The sequence below is a fragment of the Perissodus microlepis genome, chromosome 15, assembly GCF_051167445.1.
Source record: "Perissodus microlepis isolate ML-2025 ecotype Zambia chromosome 15, ASM5116744v1, whole genome shotgun sequence".
NCBI lineage: Eukaryota > Metazoa > Chordata > Actinopteri > Cichliformes > Cichlidae > Perissodus > Perissodus microlepis.
In genome coordinates this window covers 35,945,281-35,963,974 of record NC_140475.1, presented here as the reverse complement: position 1 = coordinate 35,963,974, position 18,694 = coordinate 35,945,281, and the positions used below count along the sequence as shown (strand labels likewise).

The 18,694-nt window shown below is 43.6% G+C and overlaps 2 protein-coding genes across 2 annotated transcripts; both read right to left on the bottom strand.

The window, feature by feature from the left end:
- Nucleotides 1-2,711: 2,711 nt before the first annotated feature.
- Nucleotides 2,712-4,352, bottom strand: LOC146372591 (uncharacterized). Its single transcript, XM_084952178.1, has 2 exons — nucleotides 4,095-4,352; nucleotides 2,712-3,382 (listed from the first exon to the last, which is right to left on the bottom strand). The coding sequence occupies exons 1-2, from the start codon at nucleotides 4,165-4,167 to the stop codon at nucleotides 2,775-2,777; spliced, it is 681 nt and encodes a 226-aa protein (XP_084808304.1). The 5' UTR covers nucleotides 4,168-4,352; the 3' UTR covers nucleotides 2,712-2,774.
- A 12,399-nt stretch (nucleotides 4,353-16,751) lies between these two features.
- On the bottom strand, nucleotides 16,752-18,339 carry LOC146372590 (uncharacterized). The gene is made up of 2 exons (XM_084953903.1): nucleotides 18,131-18,339; nucleotides 16,752-17,418 (listed from the first exon to the last, which is right to left on the bottom strand). The coding sequence occupies exons 1-2, from the start codon at nucleotides 18,201-18,203 to the stop codon at nucleotides 16,811-16,813; spliced, it is 681 nt and encodes a 226-aa protein (XP_084810029.1). The 5' UTR covers nucleotides 18,204-18,339; the 3' UTR covers nucleotides 16,752-16,810.
- Nucleotides 18,340-18,694: the final 355 nt, after the last annotated feature.

Here is an 18,694-nt window from a genome sequence, read left to right as displayed (position 1 = left end):
TGTGAAATGAGCTGTTAGAAATGTGCAGATATGTGTAAACATTGATCAGCATTTAACATCCAGGATGGAGCAAAACTTCTGACCTGCATGTATGAGAACCTTTAATCACATCATCTTTGTAGTGAAATAGCTGATGACTCATTAAACGTTTCCATGTAATTTATCCACAGTGAAAAATATTCACTTTGCTGGATCTGAAAATCACGTGTTCATTTCATTAGACACTAGCAATACTATTAAACTGGACCTTATCATTATCATATAGCACTAAATGTGAAACTGTGTCATATAACAATCTATATATGTAATATGTGTTTGCCTGAATCTTCCAGCACAAACAGAAAGACGAGCTGTTGTCTGAGTATCAACGCAAGTACACACCAGAAATCGTTCAGTAAAGACAAATTTAATAAATGAAAGCTGGTGAGAGGGCCTTTGATGTTTCTCTTTGGATCATCCTTCCATCCATTTCTTCAGCTTATCCAATTCAAGATTGGAGCCATCCCAGCTGTTATGGGGCCAGAGGCGGGGGTACAACCTGGACAGGTCAGTCTAACACAGAGAAACAGACAACCATTCACACTCACATTCAACCTAACTGCATCTCTCTGGACTGTGGGATGAAGCTGGAGTACCTGGAGGGAACCACAAAGGCCCGAGGACTGTCTTGCTCTCAGGTGACGGCCGTTCACGCTGCTCTGAACACTCTCAGTTGTCTTTGGATCATCCTGTTGTTTGTCTCCCAGTGTCGTTACTGCTCCTCTCCTTTCAAAGACAAACACCAAATAACACCAAATGAGAGTGAATCACTTCAGAACAACGTGAACACTCCTGGTTATTGTGAGCAAACGTCATAACAAGATGAATATATTTACCATTTTACTGAGGGAAAATCTTCTGTGTGGTGTTTCTTCTCATCTTGGCTCTTTTTCCTGACACCCCGTCAAGTCTGTAACGTAGCACAGCGTCTTAAAGGGACATGAACATCGCCAACCTGCACATGCCTTTTCTTTTTTTTTTAAATACCGAATTTACCGACATGGGCAAAATGACGTCGATGAGAGTCATAAATTTCGGTAACGATAAATTTTTGATATATCGCCCAGCCCTAGCCCGACTATATCTAGCCGGTACCTCTCAACCTCACGCACTAACTCAGGCTCCTTCCCCACCAGAGAGGTGACATTCCATGTCCCTATTGCCAGTCTTGGCAGCCGGGGGTCGGTCCGCCAGGGCCTCCGCTCCTGGCCGCCACCCGGCACACAATGCACCCGACCCCTATGGCGCCTCCTGCGGGTGGTGGGCCTGCGGGAGGATGGGCCCATGTCTCCTCTTCGGGCTGTGCCCGGCCGGGCCCCATGGACTAAGGCCCGGCCACCAGACGCTCGCCCTCGGGCACCCTCCCCGGGCCTGGCTCCAGGGCGGGGCCCCGGTAACCCTATCCCGGGCAGGGTAAACTGTTCCCTCGATATTCTTTTCATAAGGGTCTTCTGAATCGCTCTTTGTCTGGTCCCTCACCCAGGACCAATTTGCCATGGGAGACCCTACCAGGGGGCAAAAGCCCCCAGACAACATAGCCCCTGGGATCCCTGGGACACACAAACCCCTCCACCACGATAAGGTAGCGATTCAAGGAGGAGAAAATCCTGGATAAAGGATAATAATTAATAACATCATCAAAACAGACAAACCTGAAAGAATTGCTGATCAGAGCTGTGACAGAGTCACAGATTAGTTGGATGTATACTTATCTTTCACAATGAGAGCATTTGCATAGACGTCTCTTCAGGTCTTTTTATTGTTTTCTTTCTGGAGAGGAAAATGATGAGACTGATGAGGAAATACCAAATACAAAGACTGACAAAGGGAACTGAAAAAGTCTAACCAAAACCTATACTGGGGGAAAACTGTAGGAAACAGAACTACTGAGGCAAGGAAACACGAGGGGACGGAGACTAACACTCTGACAAGGGACAAAGGGAGACTGACACAATATTTACACACAGGAGGCTGATTATGGGAACTAAGGACACATAGAAACACAGCTGAACCGAATAAGAAATGAACAACAAGTCGAAACAAACTCTAATGACAGTTCAACAAGTTTCTAAACACAACAAATAACTTTCAGGATGTTTCAACAATGTGTAAAATGAGTTCTTATCTTTTTTTGTGAGAGGGCCTTCAATGTTTCTCTTTGGATCATCCTTCCATCCATTTCTTCTGCTTCACCAATTCAAGATTGGAGCCATCCCAGCTGTTATGGGGCCAGAGGCGGGGGTACAACCTGGACAGGTCAGTCTAACACAGAGAAACAGACAACCATTCACACTCACATTCAACCTAACTGCATCTCTCTGGACTGTGGGATGAAGCTGGAGTACCTGGAGGGAACCACAAAGGCCCGAGGACTGTCTTGCTCTCAGGTGACGGCCGTTCACGCTGCTCTGAAGACCCTCAGTTGTCTTTGGATCAAATAACACCAAATGAGAGTGAATCGCTTCAGAAACACTCCTGGTTATTGTGAGCAAACGTCATAACAAGATGAATATATTTACCATTTTACTGAGGGAAAATCTTCTGTGTGGTGTTTCTTCGCAGCGTGACTCTTTTTCCTGACTTTTAGAAACAAGAGGCAGAAAAGAAAGAATAAAAGTTAAAACCTCGACAATTTTCAAATATTTTAGGACATTATTTTAGAAACAACCTTAAGCACTATTTACTACTTACCACTTTGTTCAGGCTTGCTGACGTTCGACATGCTTCACTGTATATTATAATCTCAAGCGCTTCCTTGCTTGAGTCGGGCTCCGGATGCTGCTCTCTTCCTCCGCCTTCCTCTTAGCACGCTTTGCCAACATATTTAGAACACGGCAGAGCACCGAAGTGAGAACTCTGCCGTCCGCGCTGTAGTCTGTTATTCTCCAGCGGTTCTTCATCTCAGTGTCCTCTGTTCGGTAAACAGTGGAGATGACTCTTGTGATGGGGAGGCCGTCGACAGTCAGGGTGCGGACACAGTTCCTCCGATCTGCCTTCAGCACAGCAAGATCTGCTTTCTCTGGAAGAACTGGAGTCAGGAAGCGTGGATGAGAGCTGGAGCCCGCAGGCGGCAGCATCATGCCAGCTGGTGAGTCTGTAGGAGGAGAAGGAGTGGTGTTCTCTCTCTGGCTCTGCCTCACATCGACAAATGGTGTCGTCACCTGGTCCCGGTAGGACCATCCTTTAAAAGGTATGTCAGGAAAGTCCTTGGACCCAGTCACCAGGTTATGGTAAAGAGTGAGGACCAGGGGGGGCATGGAGTCCAGATGGCTCCTGCTCAGTTCACGGTTCCTCAAGTTAATGACGACCATCTGAGGTGCAGTGACTGGACTCACCAGATCAGCTACGAGAAAGCAAAGCGTGCGTCTACGTTAATCATGTGATCACACAAATTAAAGCCTGAATTTAAATTGTCCAGACATGGCTTTACATCATCATAAGCTCTTCCACACACAAACAGTAAGAAGCTCCCAGCAGAACTCATTGTTTATGAAAGCCTTCACATTTTTCACCTGGTAAAAGTTTTCATGTTGTGTAAGGCTGCATGGACTTTCACTGAGGTTTTAATACGCATTCACATTAAGGAGTAATATCTTCATATTAGTTGAGCATCGATATTTTGAGAATAAAGCAGCTACATTTAGGTGAGAAACCTCCCACCTCCTTATTGCAGGCACACACTGTTTCAATCTCAAACTCATCCAGCGACTCTGTGAACTTTTAAAACTCCATTCTCCAGCTTTACACATTCACAATCTATGAAACTTTCACGTATAACTCAGCGCCAGCAGCCCAAACATGTCAACTCAAACCCTCTACATGCTAAAACGGCCCGCGCGCTGACGTCAGCGTCCTCCAATGCCTTAGCAATTAAAAAAAAACATGGCGCCATCTTTATAGTGTACTGGCACACGTTAAAATTGATGTTACTCAAGTATGAAACATCTCATCCTAAATGTTAACACTCATGAAGTCCTACTTCCAAACAATAAAAGACAAAAATCTAAGTTGTATTTGTTTGCTAGCACTCTGACATATTAGCCTGCTGTACTCACCATAGCGTTGATCTAGCACCTCCTCAATGAAAAGGGAGATCAGGTGCATCTCGCGACTGAAGTTTGAAGTCATTTTGCAAATCCTTCTTGAAGATTTTCAAACGTTAGCTGTAGTTTGAAAAATCCGAGTTTTCACAGCACTAGTGGGAAAAAGCTCCTGTTTGCGCTCAAACGTGAAACCCGAATTCCCATTTTGCCTCCTGCTTTTATACCTGCACTCAAACACGTCATCATCACCATGACACCCAGTGTCACCGAAAATCAATTGTATATATTTAAAATAAAGTTCGTCTAATTATCATAGTTTTTTAAAAAATATATATATTTCTCATTTTATTTTACTGTTTTATTCATCCTTTTCAAAAAATATATTGCCAAACTTTGTCGTTTTAATTCTTTAAAAAATCATTAATTCACCAGTTTACAAAAATGAAGATCGATATCTGAAATTTAAATTAATACATAAATAATTACAATTGATAATGGATTTTTAGCGTTAAAGAATAGTTTTTCAATGCGCTTTAAATGTTATCAGAGCCGATGTTGTGCCAAAAAGTGATCGCAGTCCAAAAAGTGATTTACGGTATTGAAACGTTTGTTTGTGTCATGACATTTGTAAACAGTTGATGTTTAAGGTGCAGTTCATGTGGAAGCCAGAGGAGGGTGGTGTTGTGCGCATAATACAAAGTGATGGCGAAACCTAAAAGACGGTGTCATGTCTGCTCCCTGAAGCAATCTCATAACAGTTTCAATCTATTTCAAGCCAGTTAGCACATTTCTGTTATGAAGTGCAATCATTTTTTGGCAGTAAACTTTTAAATCCTTTTATTATGAATATCACATTCTCAGACTTTCAAGAGAGACCAGACCAATAGGGCAGCAGAAATCACAAAAATAAATAAATAAATAACAGTTTTATAAAGATTAAATCAGTAAAAAAAAAAAAAAAGACTGGAATGATTATGATGTATAACACAGAATATGTACAATAACAGAGTTATAAACACACCTAGAAAACACGTGATACTTTTATTTCATCTATAACCTCTGTGCAAATTTTGTTGACTGCAAAGTGTTTATGAATATGTTTTTAAAAGCTGGTTATCTGACTGTCAGTTAATAGCAATTAAAAAGAAAGCTGATTTTTATTATTCCTAAATGGAAAAAGTCCATTATGAATTTTTGTTATGAATTTCATTTATCAATCCACCTCCTCACTGCTCTTTCCCGGTGCAGCAGCCAGAGCTGGATCAAGCAGCCAGATGGCTTCTGGTGTCATGAACTGGCTGTGTGGAGGCAGAAGAGGACCCAAACGCAAAACTCACGGAGACGAAAAGCTGAACTCAAAATCACTGCTTTATTGCAGGCTTCACAAAGAAACAGAACTAAACTGGGAATGCTAACAGAAGACCGAGGGAACACAGAAAGACACACAGGTTCGGGGAGGAGACATGGACGACGCGACACTGAACTGAGGGAGACATGCACATAAATACACAGAGGGTTAACGAGGGAAGTGGGAGCACACGGGGAACACAGCTGACACAGATAATCGTAACGAGACAGGGCAGGAGTGAACACAACATGACGCATACTGACGAGAGACTGTCAAAGTAAAACAGGAAGTACACAGAGGTTCAGACAGGAGGAGAGAGAGCACGGGGAGAACACAGACATAACGGGCTGGGGAAAACATGGAATAAAACACAAGGAGAGACGAGGGCTCAAATACACAGAGGGGCACACAGGGGGTAAGAGTCACAAGGGGAAAACACATAAGGAACAACGTAACAGGGCAACCCAGGAAGCATGGCCTAAATAAGGAACAAAATACAAAAATACATGAAAACTAAGAATACTGGGCCAACATGGCCCAGGACCATGACATCTGGAGGAAGACTAACTGCAACAAAGGGTCTCTGGGAGGCTGCTCAGGCACAGCAGCTGAAAAATCAAAGATGAAATAAAAACTGGACCTGATCATGGTGCTGGATGAGACAAAAAGTCTAGATGATAAACCAGTGTATGAATTAGTAACACTGATTATGATGATCATGTTTAGGTGGAAACTAGCGAGCTAACTTCCTGCTAACCTCTAACTCAGTTAAATTGAATAAACTCTGTTTTCATGGATGCCTGGATGTTAAACTTAGTTGTTAAACCTGGTAAAGCAGCAACACTGATCATTTTATTAAAGATGAAAGAAGTTAGACCGTTTTTAGCTCTCAGTGATCCCTCAGTGTTCATTTGACTTTGGGACCTGAAATATGGCAGCTTTTCACTTACACATTTTTGAACCACTCATTCATAGAAATAGTTTCCAGTCAAAGATCTGGACAGATCCACCAAGTTCACAGTAGTTTTACAATTTTCTGCAGCGCAGAAAAAAACCCCTGAAAACATCACACCTCTGAAGTAACACATTGTGATTCATGTACAAACAACACACAATTATTGTAGATTCTTCAAAGCCTCCTTATATTCAACACTTGGGTAGGTGGTGTTATACATGCCCTCACAGCACCGGCACATCAATCATCCTATTTTCACCTTGTCACCTTCATTAAGCTGCTCTCTTTCTACAGAAGGCCCACCGCATGCATGGGGGGGATACCGTGGGCCAGGGCTGTGGCATCTAATGTCTGGTTGTCAGTGTCCTTTGGAAAAGCAAGTGATTGTCCTAAAATCAGATGTCCCAGCAGACTGATCTAGTTTGCCATGCTGGCAAAAGACCAATACACCAAGACAAACAGCCATTTACGCTTTTTACACAGACAGCCCATTTAACCAGGGAACTTGACACAATGTATTTTTTTTCTATCCTCTGTTAAATAATTCTTGTAGAATTATTTAACTAGAAGAATTGTTGTACCACACATTAAAGTTTCAAATCAGCGAAAAAGCAATCGTGCCAAAGAAATGTCATGTTTGTTTAAGATGACTGCAATTATGGTATTAACAGAAAACACACATCTCTGTCTCTTTTCTTTTCAGAATCAGAATCAGAATCAGAAAGGGTTTTATTGCCAAATGTTGAGCAGGTTTACAACATTAGGAAATTGCTGCGGTGCTTCAGTGCAAACATACTGTCATAAATTACGCTTAAATAGACATGAAAATAAAAATAAGAATAAGAATTAAAAGTGCTAAGTAGATAGATATATACATGATATATACATGAGTGCAGGTGGTGATCAGTGCCAAACATGGAATGATGCAGTGAACACAGCGTAGGGTCATGTGTTAGTGGTGGGAACAGTCATATGGTTATTGTTCATGTGTCCAACAGCAGAGGGGAAGAAACTGTTCTTATGGCGAGAGGTTCTGGTGCGAATGGACCGGAGCCTCCTGCCTGAGGGGAGCAGGTCAAACAGACTGTGTCCAGGGTGAGAAGGGTCAGCTGAGATCCGAGCTGCATGCCCCAGTGTCCTGGAGGTGTACAGGTCCTGCAGAGATGGGAGTCTGCAGCCAATCACCTTCTCAGCAGAGCGCACAACACGCTGCAGTCTCTGTTTGTCCCTGATAGTGGCTCCAGCGTACCACACGGTGATGGAGGAGGTGAGGATGGACTCGATGATTGCAGTGTAGAATTGCATCATCGTCCGTGTTGGCAGGTTGAATTTCTTCAGCTGCCTCAGGAAGTACATCCTCTGCTGGGCTTTCTTAATGACGGAGGTGATGGTGGGCTCCCACTTCAGGTCCTGGGTGATGGTGGTACCCAGGAAGCGGAATGAGTCCACAGAGGTGATGGGGGTGTCAGTCAGGATGATGGGGGGGAGTGGAGCTGTGTGCTTCCTGAAGTCCACAATAATCTCCACTGTCTTCTGGGCATTCAGCACCAGGTTGTTGTGGCTGCACCAGGACACCAGACGTTCAACCTCCCTCCTGTAGGCAGACTCATCCCCGTCCGAGATGAGTCCAATAACGGTGGTGTCATCTGCAAACTTGATTAGCTTGACAGACTGGTGGGTGGAGGTGCAGCAGTTGGTATACAGGGAGAAGAGCAGAGGAGAAAGAACACAGCCCTGAGGGGAGCCGGTGCTGATGGTCCGGGAGTCCGAGACATTCTTTCCCAGCCTCACATGCTGCTTCCTGTCCGTCAGGAAGTCAGTGATCCACCGGCAGATGGGATCAGGCACATTCATCTGGGAAAGCTTGCCTTGGAGATGGTCGGGAAGGATGGTGTTGAACGCAGAGCTGAAGTCCACAAACAGGATCCTGGCGTAGGTTCCTGGGGAGTCCAGATGCTGCAGGATGAAGTGTAGAGCCATGTTGATGGCGTCATCTACAGACCTGTTGGCTCTGTATGCAAACTGCAGGGGGTCCAGGAGGGGGGCCGTGAGGGTCTTGAGATAGGAGAGAACCAGGCGCTCAAATGACTTCATGACCACAGATGTCAGAGCCACAGGTCTGTAGTCATTTAGCCCAGTGATCCTAGGTTTCTTGGGGACAGGGATTATGGTAGAGGACTTGAAGCAGGCAGGCACATGACATGCCTGCAGTGAGGAGTTGAAAATGCCAGAAAACACTGGGGCCAGCTCGTTTGCACAGTGTCTGAGGGTGGCAGGAGACACACCGTCTGGGCCGGGAGCTTTTCGAGCATTCAGACTCTTAAAGTGCTTCCTCACACCTGCTTCATGAATATGAAGAGTTGTGGTGGGAGGAGGTGGTGTGAAATCCTCTTTTGTGTGGGGTGAGGAGGGGGGTGTTGTAGGTGAAGTGTTTGAAGGTGGTGATGGCTCTATGGAGGGGGGAGAGGTGGGGGAATGAGTGTCCAAAGTGTCTCTATTGTTGGGGCCGTTGGAGGTGTGAAGGCTGCCTGATGGCTCGTCAAAACGGCAGTAAAAGTCGTTAAGGGTGTTGGCCAAGAGCAAGTCATCAGTGGAGTGGGGGGTTTTAGGCTTGTAGTTGGTGATATTCCTAAAACCTTTCCACACAGAGGCCGAGTCATTCTCTGAGATCTGCTGCTGCATCTTCTCAGAGTGCTGGTGTTTAGCAATGTCCACTTCTTTAGTGAACCTGTACTTGGCCTCTCTGTAGCAGTCCCTGTCTCCGCTTCTGAACGCCTTTCTCTTTTCCAGCCACAGCTTTTTGAGTTTAGGAGTAAACCAGGGTTTGTCATTGTTATAACTCACCCTGGTGCGTGATGGCACAATGCTGTCCTCACAGAAGTGGATATAGGAGGTGACAGTGTCCGTAAACTCGTCCAAGCTGTTAGAAGCAGCCTTCATTGTGTCCCAGTCTGTAGACTCCAAACACGTGCGAAGCTCCTCCACAGCCTCGTTGCTCCACAGTTTTTTGGTCCTCACGACAGGTTTGGAGAGCTTCAGCCTCTGTCTGTACGCGGGGATTAGGTGGATCATGACGTGGTCAGAAAGTCCGAGTGAAGCGCGGGGCACCGCACGATAGGCCCCGCTGATCGTGCTGTAACAGTGGTCTAATGTCCTCTCCTCTCTGCTCGGGCATTTAATATACTGCTTGTATTTGGGAAGCTCATGGCTCAGATTGGCTTTGTTAAAGTCCCCAAGAGCAATGATGAGAGAGTCCGGGAATGTCCGCTCCATGTGCAGTATCTGCTCCGCGAGTGCGCACTGAGCTGCCTGCGCATCCGCATCTGGCGGGATGTAAACAGCGGCCAGGATGAATGAAGCAAACTCCCGCGGAGAATAAAACGGTTTGCAGTGAATAAAAAGGTATTCCAGAGAGGAAGAGCAGTGCTGAGCAATCACTGTTACATCTGTGCACCAGCCACTATTAATGTAGAAGCAGACACCTCCACCTTTGGTCTTACCAGAGAGAGAGGCCTGCCGGTCCGCGCACAGCAGATGAAAGCCCTCCAGCTTGAGCGCGCTGTCCGGGATGTCCTCACAGAGCCACGACTCCGTAAAACATAAGACACAGGAGGAGGCAAAGTCTCTGTTCATGCTTCTCATCAGGGCCAGCTCGTCTATCTTATTCCTGAGTGAGCGTACATTGGAAAGGAAGATCCCAGGAAGAGCAGTTCGCAGTCCGCGTCTCCTCAGACGCACGAGTGCGCCGGTGTTCCAGATCTACTGGCGTTTAGATCAACTGGCGTTGGTCGAACAGATGTGTGGCAGTCTTGCGTTTCAGGAGCTGCTACCGACAAGCCAGCAAAAAAAACGCCAAATGTGTCATCTGTGACACTTGTGAGGTTATCTCAAACACACTCCGTCAGTCTTGATGCTGTTGAACAACAAAATGTTTAAAAATGTGGCGAGTTTACCTGGTGATATCCTCATGCGCGATGCGATCGCGAAAACAGCAAACAATTAACACCACGCCGATGTTGTTCACAGGACAGCAAGAGTAAACGATCGGGAGACTCTTGTCGTCGTTATCGTTCCCCTCGCACGTTTTATTTCTCCGGTTTCAGCGTTTTTGCTTCAGAACTAAAGCGAGCAGTTTACTTTGTGCACTAACATGGACTTGAGTCAACCAGCTCCACCTCTGGCCAACTGCCACAGCCTACAGCCAGATCAACTTGTGACACACATCTGCAGCACGTTTGAATTCGTTTCATGCACAACACATTTGTACCTTTCAATTGTGTCTGTCTGTGCGTCATGCAAATAAACCTTTGAAAAGAATGAAATGATATCATATATTTCTTATTGGCCTACATTTGTACAACATTCCAAATTATATATACAAAGTCATAGAAATCACCACTCCAATTGGTCATCATGATTTTAATATTCTCTTTTCCCATAACAATGAAATACGCCTTGGACAAATATAACACATCAATATTTCATTAGTGTTGTCACATCACATCCTGTAAGCAGAGTCTATCTGTGTCTTTTCTCTGGAAATGAATATTTCCAGCCAATATAGGCAATCCATCAACATGGCTGGAGAGTTGGTAGTTATATACAAGTCTGTATAAGTGTGGTTAATCTAATGAACATTTGTAAGGAGATGGCAGTTACTGTGAATTCACAGCAGTTACACAGTGATTAGTAATGAACAGAGCCAGTGAGAGTGAGTGGATTTAAGAAAGTCAGTGACTCAGGTGTGTCGATTGGTTTGTCATCTGTTTTTGAGACTGGAGGGGACGTAGAAATCTTTTGTTTTAAATCTTAGTTAGGAAGATTCCTGTTTTAAAACAAGCATTTTGTGTGAGAAATGCAAGAAGTACACCTGCAGAAAGCACACAGTTACATTCTGTCCATCACGTGGACAAAATCGAAAATGTTGAGCATTGAAAAACTGAGAACGTTGGGCAAGTTCAAAAGAAATGTGTGTGTGTGTGTGTGTGTATAAGAACGAAAAACCTTTACCAAATGGTTCCTAAAATAGTTATGGAAAGTCTAACTGTTGTATGTCTGTGTTCTACATGTTTATCTGATGGAAAATAAAGTTGCTATTGTTTTATTGCAGTTTCTTGACAATTCTGAGTGGATTTACACAGTACGGGTCAAAATGACCCGCAACAAAATCAATGTCACCTTTTTGTTTGTCAACATAATACAAGGGTTAATTTCCAAAACTTCCATATGATCTTCAATTTGTAGCAGATACACTATCACATAGCAGCTGGAGCAGTCTCCAATGGAGGTCAGTCCACTGCTGCCACCTGTGGCCAAATACCATAGCCTACTACTAGATTAACTTGTGACACATCTGCACCTGCTGCTATGATCACATTGAGTAGAGGCTGAGTGGCTACACTTACCCCTGGTACATCCAGATCTACCCACAAACATGTTGAAAGATGCAATCCCAGCAATGTGGATTGTCAACACTAAAAACAATCAGTAAGCAAAGACAACAGGGATCAATTTTTTCTGTTTATTTAGCAACCACAACATTTGTAGTCGCCTTCTGCAGAGGGGAAGTCCACACACACTGTGTGGTACCACTTCCCACAGAAGGTGCATTCAATCTGCAAGAAAAATTAGATTGTCAGAGTCATTCATCTGAAGTCAGGCTCTTGAGTAAAGCAACTAAACATGTTACAGTGTGCAGATACTGCATATTTCTGTGCAACAGTCTTATCTGTGTATCACTTGATGTTTCCATGCGTCCTTTAGGTGCTCTAGTGTCTTTAGAGTGCAAAGGCATGCAGGTCACCTGAACTATAATTCCACTGTCGGTGCATCAAAGTGACATGTCACCCAGTGATGTTGAAGTAACCCAGTCAAGGTGCTTCCATCTGAGGTATTGATTTCGTTCTCTTACCCATGCTAACGACATGTGATGTTACAACACTGGTGAAATATTAGTGTGTCTATATTTGTTCACGAGGAGTCACGATTACGGTGACTATCAAAATCGTCGATGACTAATTTAATAGTCGACGCGTCATTTGAAGCTTTGTAAGATCACAAAAGACGCAGGAATAAGTAGTAGGATTTAAGAGTGTAATAACGGACTTTTAGTATTTTATTTTATTTATTCTGCAATGCTTCATTACTCACTAATGTTACAAATGTTGAAAGGTAAAAGTGTTCAATAAAATCCTAAATATTGCAAATTGCTGTAAGAAGTCAGTTCTTCTTTCGCTGCTTTAGGACACATCCCATTATATTGACTACTGTACACACACTACTTAATATTTAAGATACAAAAAAATACTGGTTTCTGTGCATGCATCTGCAGTGAAGGTGTGTGTTGTTTTGCCATGCAGCTTTTACTTACTTAGGCGCAATCAAGCACTCTTCTTCATTTTGCCTACCATGAAGTCAAGCCAAAGAAACAAGAAAAGAAAAACGATTTTTCTGGTATCTGAAGTATAACAGTTCCCTGAACTACCTCTGATAGTGTCCTCATCATCATAATATTCCCTTTATTTATGATTAGTTATCTTTATCTTCAGAGGTGTGGGTGACAGTTTTAGTGTTTGCTTTAAAAAACAAAAAACAACAAAAACTCAAAACAAAAACTTGAAATATATATATTCTATATACATATATAGAGATGCTCACTCCTGATTGGACACTGAGCTGCACCACCTTCTCCTTCACTCCTCCACCTTGCTGTCCTCTGTGCTCTCTCTCCTCCAACTCCAGGGAGTCTGAGCACCAAACCTGTGGACTGTTAGTCTGCAGATAAGAAGGAAAACACACAGAATTCTCATGTTTGCCATTTTTCATACCGTATTATTATCGTATATTAGTTTACCAGTCCAACAGATTTATTTTCCCAAATGGATCATTACAGCTTTTGCCACACTGGTCCACTTGATTGTCAAAGTGTATTAGCTCTTTATTATTTCTTTCTTTTCTTTGAAATGATTACAATCAGAACGGACAGGACTGGGGGATGGGAAAGAGAAAGATGAAGAAAAGAGAAGTTGGGAAGATGCTCAACAGAAGGAGATGGAAAGCAAAAAAAATAGGAGAAGAGAGAGAAGACACTAAAAATCTGTTTGATCACCTGCTGGAAAAATAAAAACAAGCAAAAAGAGAAAAACACAGTAGCGAAACCACAGCAAAAACCAACATAAGCACAAGTTATAGTAAATAATAAATATCTCCACATCCCGGAAGGGTCCTGATCGAGCCACAGGGGCCATAAACTGACAGTTTATTTATAACTAGAAATAATAAAGCAGTTGACGTGTTTCAGGCTGTGACTTTTAGTATCTGTTGGTACTTCATCACTTTGAATAAGTGTAAGTCAACACCAGGCCGCACTTTCAGTCTTTCCATTAAACAAATGAACAAGAATCCATTGTTTTCACCATTAAACAATAAAATATGCTTCTTGACTCCTTGATGCAGGTGCCCACCTACGACCTGGTTTATTAATACTAAGCTAAAGAGGAAAGCAACTCACTGTAGTTCTCACAGCTCAGGACAAGCAGACACCTGATGTTGAGTGACTGAATGGAACTAAAACAAGAATTCATAATTATGTTTGTCTGCCATGAACACGTGATGATAAAACTCTGCATATGCAGTCAGGAGACTGATGACCTGTGAAATGAGCTGTTAGAAATGTGCAGATATGTGTAAACACTGATCAGCATTTAACATCCAGGATGGAGCAAAACTTCTGACCTGCATGTATGAGAACCTTTAATCACATCATCTTTGTAGTGAAATAGCTGATGACTCATTAAACGTTTCCATGTAATTTATCCACAGTGAAAAATATTCACTTTGCTGGATCTGAAAATCACGTGTTCATTTCATTAGACACTAGCAATACTATTAAACTGGACCTTATCATTATCATATAGCACTAAATGTGAAACTGTGTCATATAACAATCTATATATGTAATATGTGTTTGCCTGAATCTTCCAGCACAAACAGAAAGACGAGCTGTTGTCTGAGTATCAACGCAAGTACACACCAGAAATCGTTCAGTAAAGACAAATTTAATAAATGAAAGCTGGTGAGAGGGCCTTTGATGTTTCTCTTTGGATCATCCTTCCATCCATTTCTTCAGCTTATCCAATTCAAGATTGGAGCCATCCCAGCTGTTATGGGGCCAGAGGCGGGGGTACAACCTGGACAGGTCAGTCTAACACAGAGAAACAGACAACCATTCACACTCACATTCAACCTAACTGCATCTCTCTGGACTGTGGGATGAAGCTGGAGTACCTGGAGGGAACCACAAAGGCCCGAGGACTGTCTTGCTCTCAGGTGACGGCCGTTCACGCTGCTCTGAACACTCTCAGTTGTCTTTGGATCATCCTGTTGTTTGTCTCCCAGTGTCGTTACTGCTCCTCTCCTTTCAAAGACAAACACCAAATAACACCAAATGAGAGTGAATCACTTCAGAACAACGTGAACACTCCTGGTTATTGTGAGCAAACGTCATAACAAGATGAATATATTTACCATTTTACTGAGGGAAAATCTTCTGTGTGGTGTTTCTTCTCATCTTGGCTCTTTTTCCTGACACCCCGTCAAGTCTGTAACGTAGCACAGCGTCTTAAAGGGACATGAACATCGCCAACCTGCACATGCCTTTTCTTTTTTTTTTAAATACCGAATTTACCGACATGGGCAAAATGACGTCGATGAGAGTCATAAATTTCGGTAACGATAAATTTTTGATATATCGCCCAGCCCTAGCCCGACTATATCTAGCCGGTACCTCTCAACCTCACGCACTAACTCAGGCTCCTTCCCCACCAGAGAGGTGACATTCCATGTCCCTATTGCCAGTCTTGGCAGCCGGGGGTCGGTCCGCCAGGGCCTCCGCTCCTGGCCGCCACCCGGCACACAATGCATCCGACCCCTATGGCGCCTCCTGCGGGTGGTGGGCCTGCGGGAGGATGGGCCCATGTCTCCTCTTCGGGCTGTGCCCGGCCGGGCCCCATGGACTAAGGCCCGGCCACCAGACGCTCGCCCTCGGGCACCCTCCCCGGGCCTGGCTCCAGGGCGGGGCCCCGGTAACCCTATCCCGGGCAGGGTAAACTGTTCCCTCGATATTCTTTTCATAAGGGTCTTCTGAATCGCTCTTTGTCTGGTCCCTCACCCAGGACCAATTTGCCATGGGAGACCCTACCAGGGGGCAAAAGCCCCCAGACAACATAGCCCCTGGGATCCCTGGGACACACAAACCCCTCCACCACGATAAGGTAGCGATTCAAGGAGGAGAAAATCCTGGATAAAGGATAATAATTAATAACATCATCAAAACAGACAAACCTGAAAGAATTGCTGATCAGAGCTGTGACAGAGTCACAGATTAGTTGGATGTATACTTATCTTTCACAATGAGAGCGTTTGCATAGACGTCTCTTCAGGTCTTTTTATTGTTTTCTTTCTGGAGAGGAAAGTGATGAGACTGATGAGGAAATACCAAATACAAAGACTGACAAAGGGAACTGAAAAAGTCTAACCAAAACCTATACTGGGGGAAAACTGTAGGAAACAGAACTACTGAGGCAAGGAAACACGAGGGGACGGAGACTAACACTCTGACAAGGGACAAAGGGAGACTGACACAATATTTACACACAGGAGGCTGATTATGGGAACTAAGGACACATAGAAACACAGCTGAACCGAATAAGAAATGAACAACAAGTCGAAACAAACTCTAATGACAGTTCAACAAGTTTCTAAACACAACAAATAACTTTCAGGATGTTTCAACAATGTGTAAAATGAGTTCTTATCTTTTTATGTGAGAGGGCCTTCAATGTTTCTCTTTGGATCATCCTTCCATCCATTTCTTCTGCTTCACCAATTCAAGATTGGAGCCATCCCAGCTGTTATGGGGCCAGAGGCGGGGGTACAACCTGGACAGGTCAGTCTAACACAGAGAAACAGACAACCATTCACACTCACATTCAACCTAACTGCATCTCTCTGGACTGTGGGATGAAGCTGGAGTACCTGGAGGGAACCACAAAGGCCCGAGGACTGTCTTGCTCTCAGGTGACGGCCGTTCACGCTGCTCTGAAGACCCTCAGTTGTCTTTGGATCAAATAACACCAAATGAGAGTGAATCGCTTCAGAAACACTCCTGGTTATTGTGAGCAAACGTCATAACAAGATGAATATATTTACCATTTTACTGAGGGAAAATCTTCTGTGTGGTGTTTCTTCGCAGCGTGACTCTTTTTCCTGACTTTTAGAAACAAGAGGCAGAAAAGAAAGAATAAAAGTTAAAACCTCGACAATTTTCAAATATTTTAGGACATTATTTTAGAAACAACCTTAAGCACTATTTACTACTTACCACTTTGTTCAGGCTTGCTGACGTTCGACATGCTTCACTGTATATTATAATCTCAAGCGCTTCCTTGCTTGAGTCGGGCTCCGGATGCTGCTCTCTTCCTCCGCCTTCCTCTTAGCACGCTTTGCCGACATATTTAGAAAACGGCAGAGCACCGAAATGAGAACTCTGCCGTCCGCGCTGTAGTCTGTTACTCTCCAGCGGTTCTTCATCTCAGTGTCCTCTGTTCGGTAAACAGCGGAGATGACTCTTGTGATGGGGAGGCCGTCGACAGTCAGGGTGCGGACACAGTTCCTCCGATCTGCCTTCAGCACAGCAAGATCTGCTTTCTCTGGAAGAACTGGAGTCAGGAAGCGTGGATGAGAGCTGGAGCCCGCAGGCGGCAGCATCATGCCAGCTGGTGAGTCCGTAGGAGGAGAAGGAGTGGTGTTCTCTCTCTGGCTCTGCCTCACATCGACAAATGGTGTCGTCACCAGGTCCCGGTGGAACCATCCTTTAAAAGGTATGTAAGGAAAGTCCTTGGACCCAGTCACCAGGTTATGGTAAAGAGTGAGGACCAGGTGGGACATGGAGTTCAGATGGCTCCTGCTCAGTTCACGGTTCCTCAAGTTAATGAGGACCATCTGAGGTGCAGTGACTGGACTCACCAGATCAGCTACGAGAAAGCAAAGCGTGGGTCTACGTTAATCATGTGATCACACAAATTAAAGCCTGAATTTAAATTGTGCAGACATGGCTTTACATCATCATAAGCTCTTCCACACACAAACAGTAAGAAGCTCCCAGCAGAACTCATTGTTTATGAAAGCCTTCACATTTTTCACCTGGTAAAAGTTTTCATGTTGTGTAAGGCTGCATGGACTTTCACTGAGGTTTTAATACGCATTCACATTAAGGAGTAATATCTTCATATTAGTTGAGCATCGATATTTTGAGAATAAAGCAGCTACATTTAGGTGAGAAACCTCCCACCTCCTTATTGCAGGCACACACTGTTTCAATCTCAAACTCATCCAGCGACTCTGTGAACTTTTAAAACTCCATTCTCCAGCTTTACACATTCACAATCTATGAAACTTTCACGTATAACTCAGCGCCAGCAGCCCAAACATGTCAACTCAAACCCTCTACATGCTAAAACGGCCCGCGCGCTGACGTCAGCGTCCTCCAATGCCTTAGCAATTAAAAAAAAACATGGCGCCATCTTTATAGTGTACTGGCACACGTTAAAATTGATGTTACTCAAGTATGAAACATCTCATCCTAAATGTTAACACTCATGAAGTCCTACTTCCAAACAATAAAAGACAAAAATCTAAGTTGTATTTGTTTGCTAGCACTCTGACATATTAGCCTGCTGTACTCACCATAGCGTTGATCTAGCACCTCCTCAATGAAAAGGGAGAGCAGGTGCATCTCGCGACTGAAGTTTGAAGTCATTTTGCAAATCCTTCTTGAAGATTTTCAAACGTTAGCTGTAGTTTGAAAAATCCGAGTTTTCACAGCACTAGTGGGAAAAAGCTCCTGTTTGCGCTCAAACGTGAAACCCGAATTCCAATTTTGCCTCCTGCTTTTATACCTGCACTCAAACACGTCATCATCACCATGACACCCAGTGTCACCGAAAATCAATTGTATATATTTAAAATAAAGTTCGTCTAATTATCATAGTTTTTAAAAATATATATATATTTCTCATTTTATTTTACTGTTTTATTCATCCTTTTCAAAAAATATATTGCCAAACTTTGTCGTTTTAATTATTTAAAAAATCATTAATTCACCAGTTTACAAAAATGAAGATGATATCTGAAATTTAAATTAATACATAAATAATTACAATTGATAATTGATTTTTAGCGTTAAAGAATAGTTTTTCAATGCGCTTTAAATGTTATCAGAGCCGATGTTGTGCCAAAAAGTGATCGCAG

Bases quoted from the DNA above. Each gene is read 5' to 3' on its own strand.
- LOC146372591 (XM_084952178.1), bottom strand. From the start codon at position 4,167: ATGACTTCAAACTTCAGTCGCGAGATGCACCTGATCTCCCTTTTCATT. The intron at 3,383-4,094 runs GTGAGTACAGCA...GCTTTCTCGTAG, and splicing joins GGTGCTAGATCAACGCTATG to CTGATCTGGTGAGTCCAGTC.
- LOC146372590 (XM_084953903.1), bottom strand. From the start codon at position 18,203: ATGACTTCAAACTTCAGTCGCGAGATGCACCTGCTCTCCCTTTTCATT. The intron at 17,419-18,130 runs GTGAGTACAGCA...GCTTTCTCGTAG, and splicing joins GGTGCTAGATCAACGCTATG to CTGATCTGGTGAGTCCAGTC.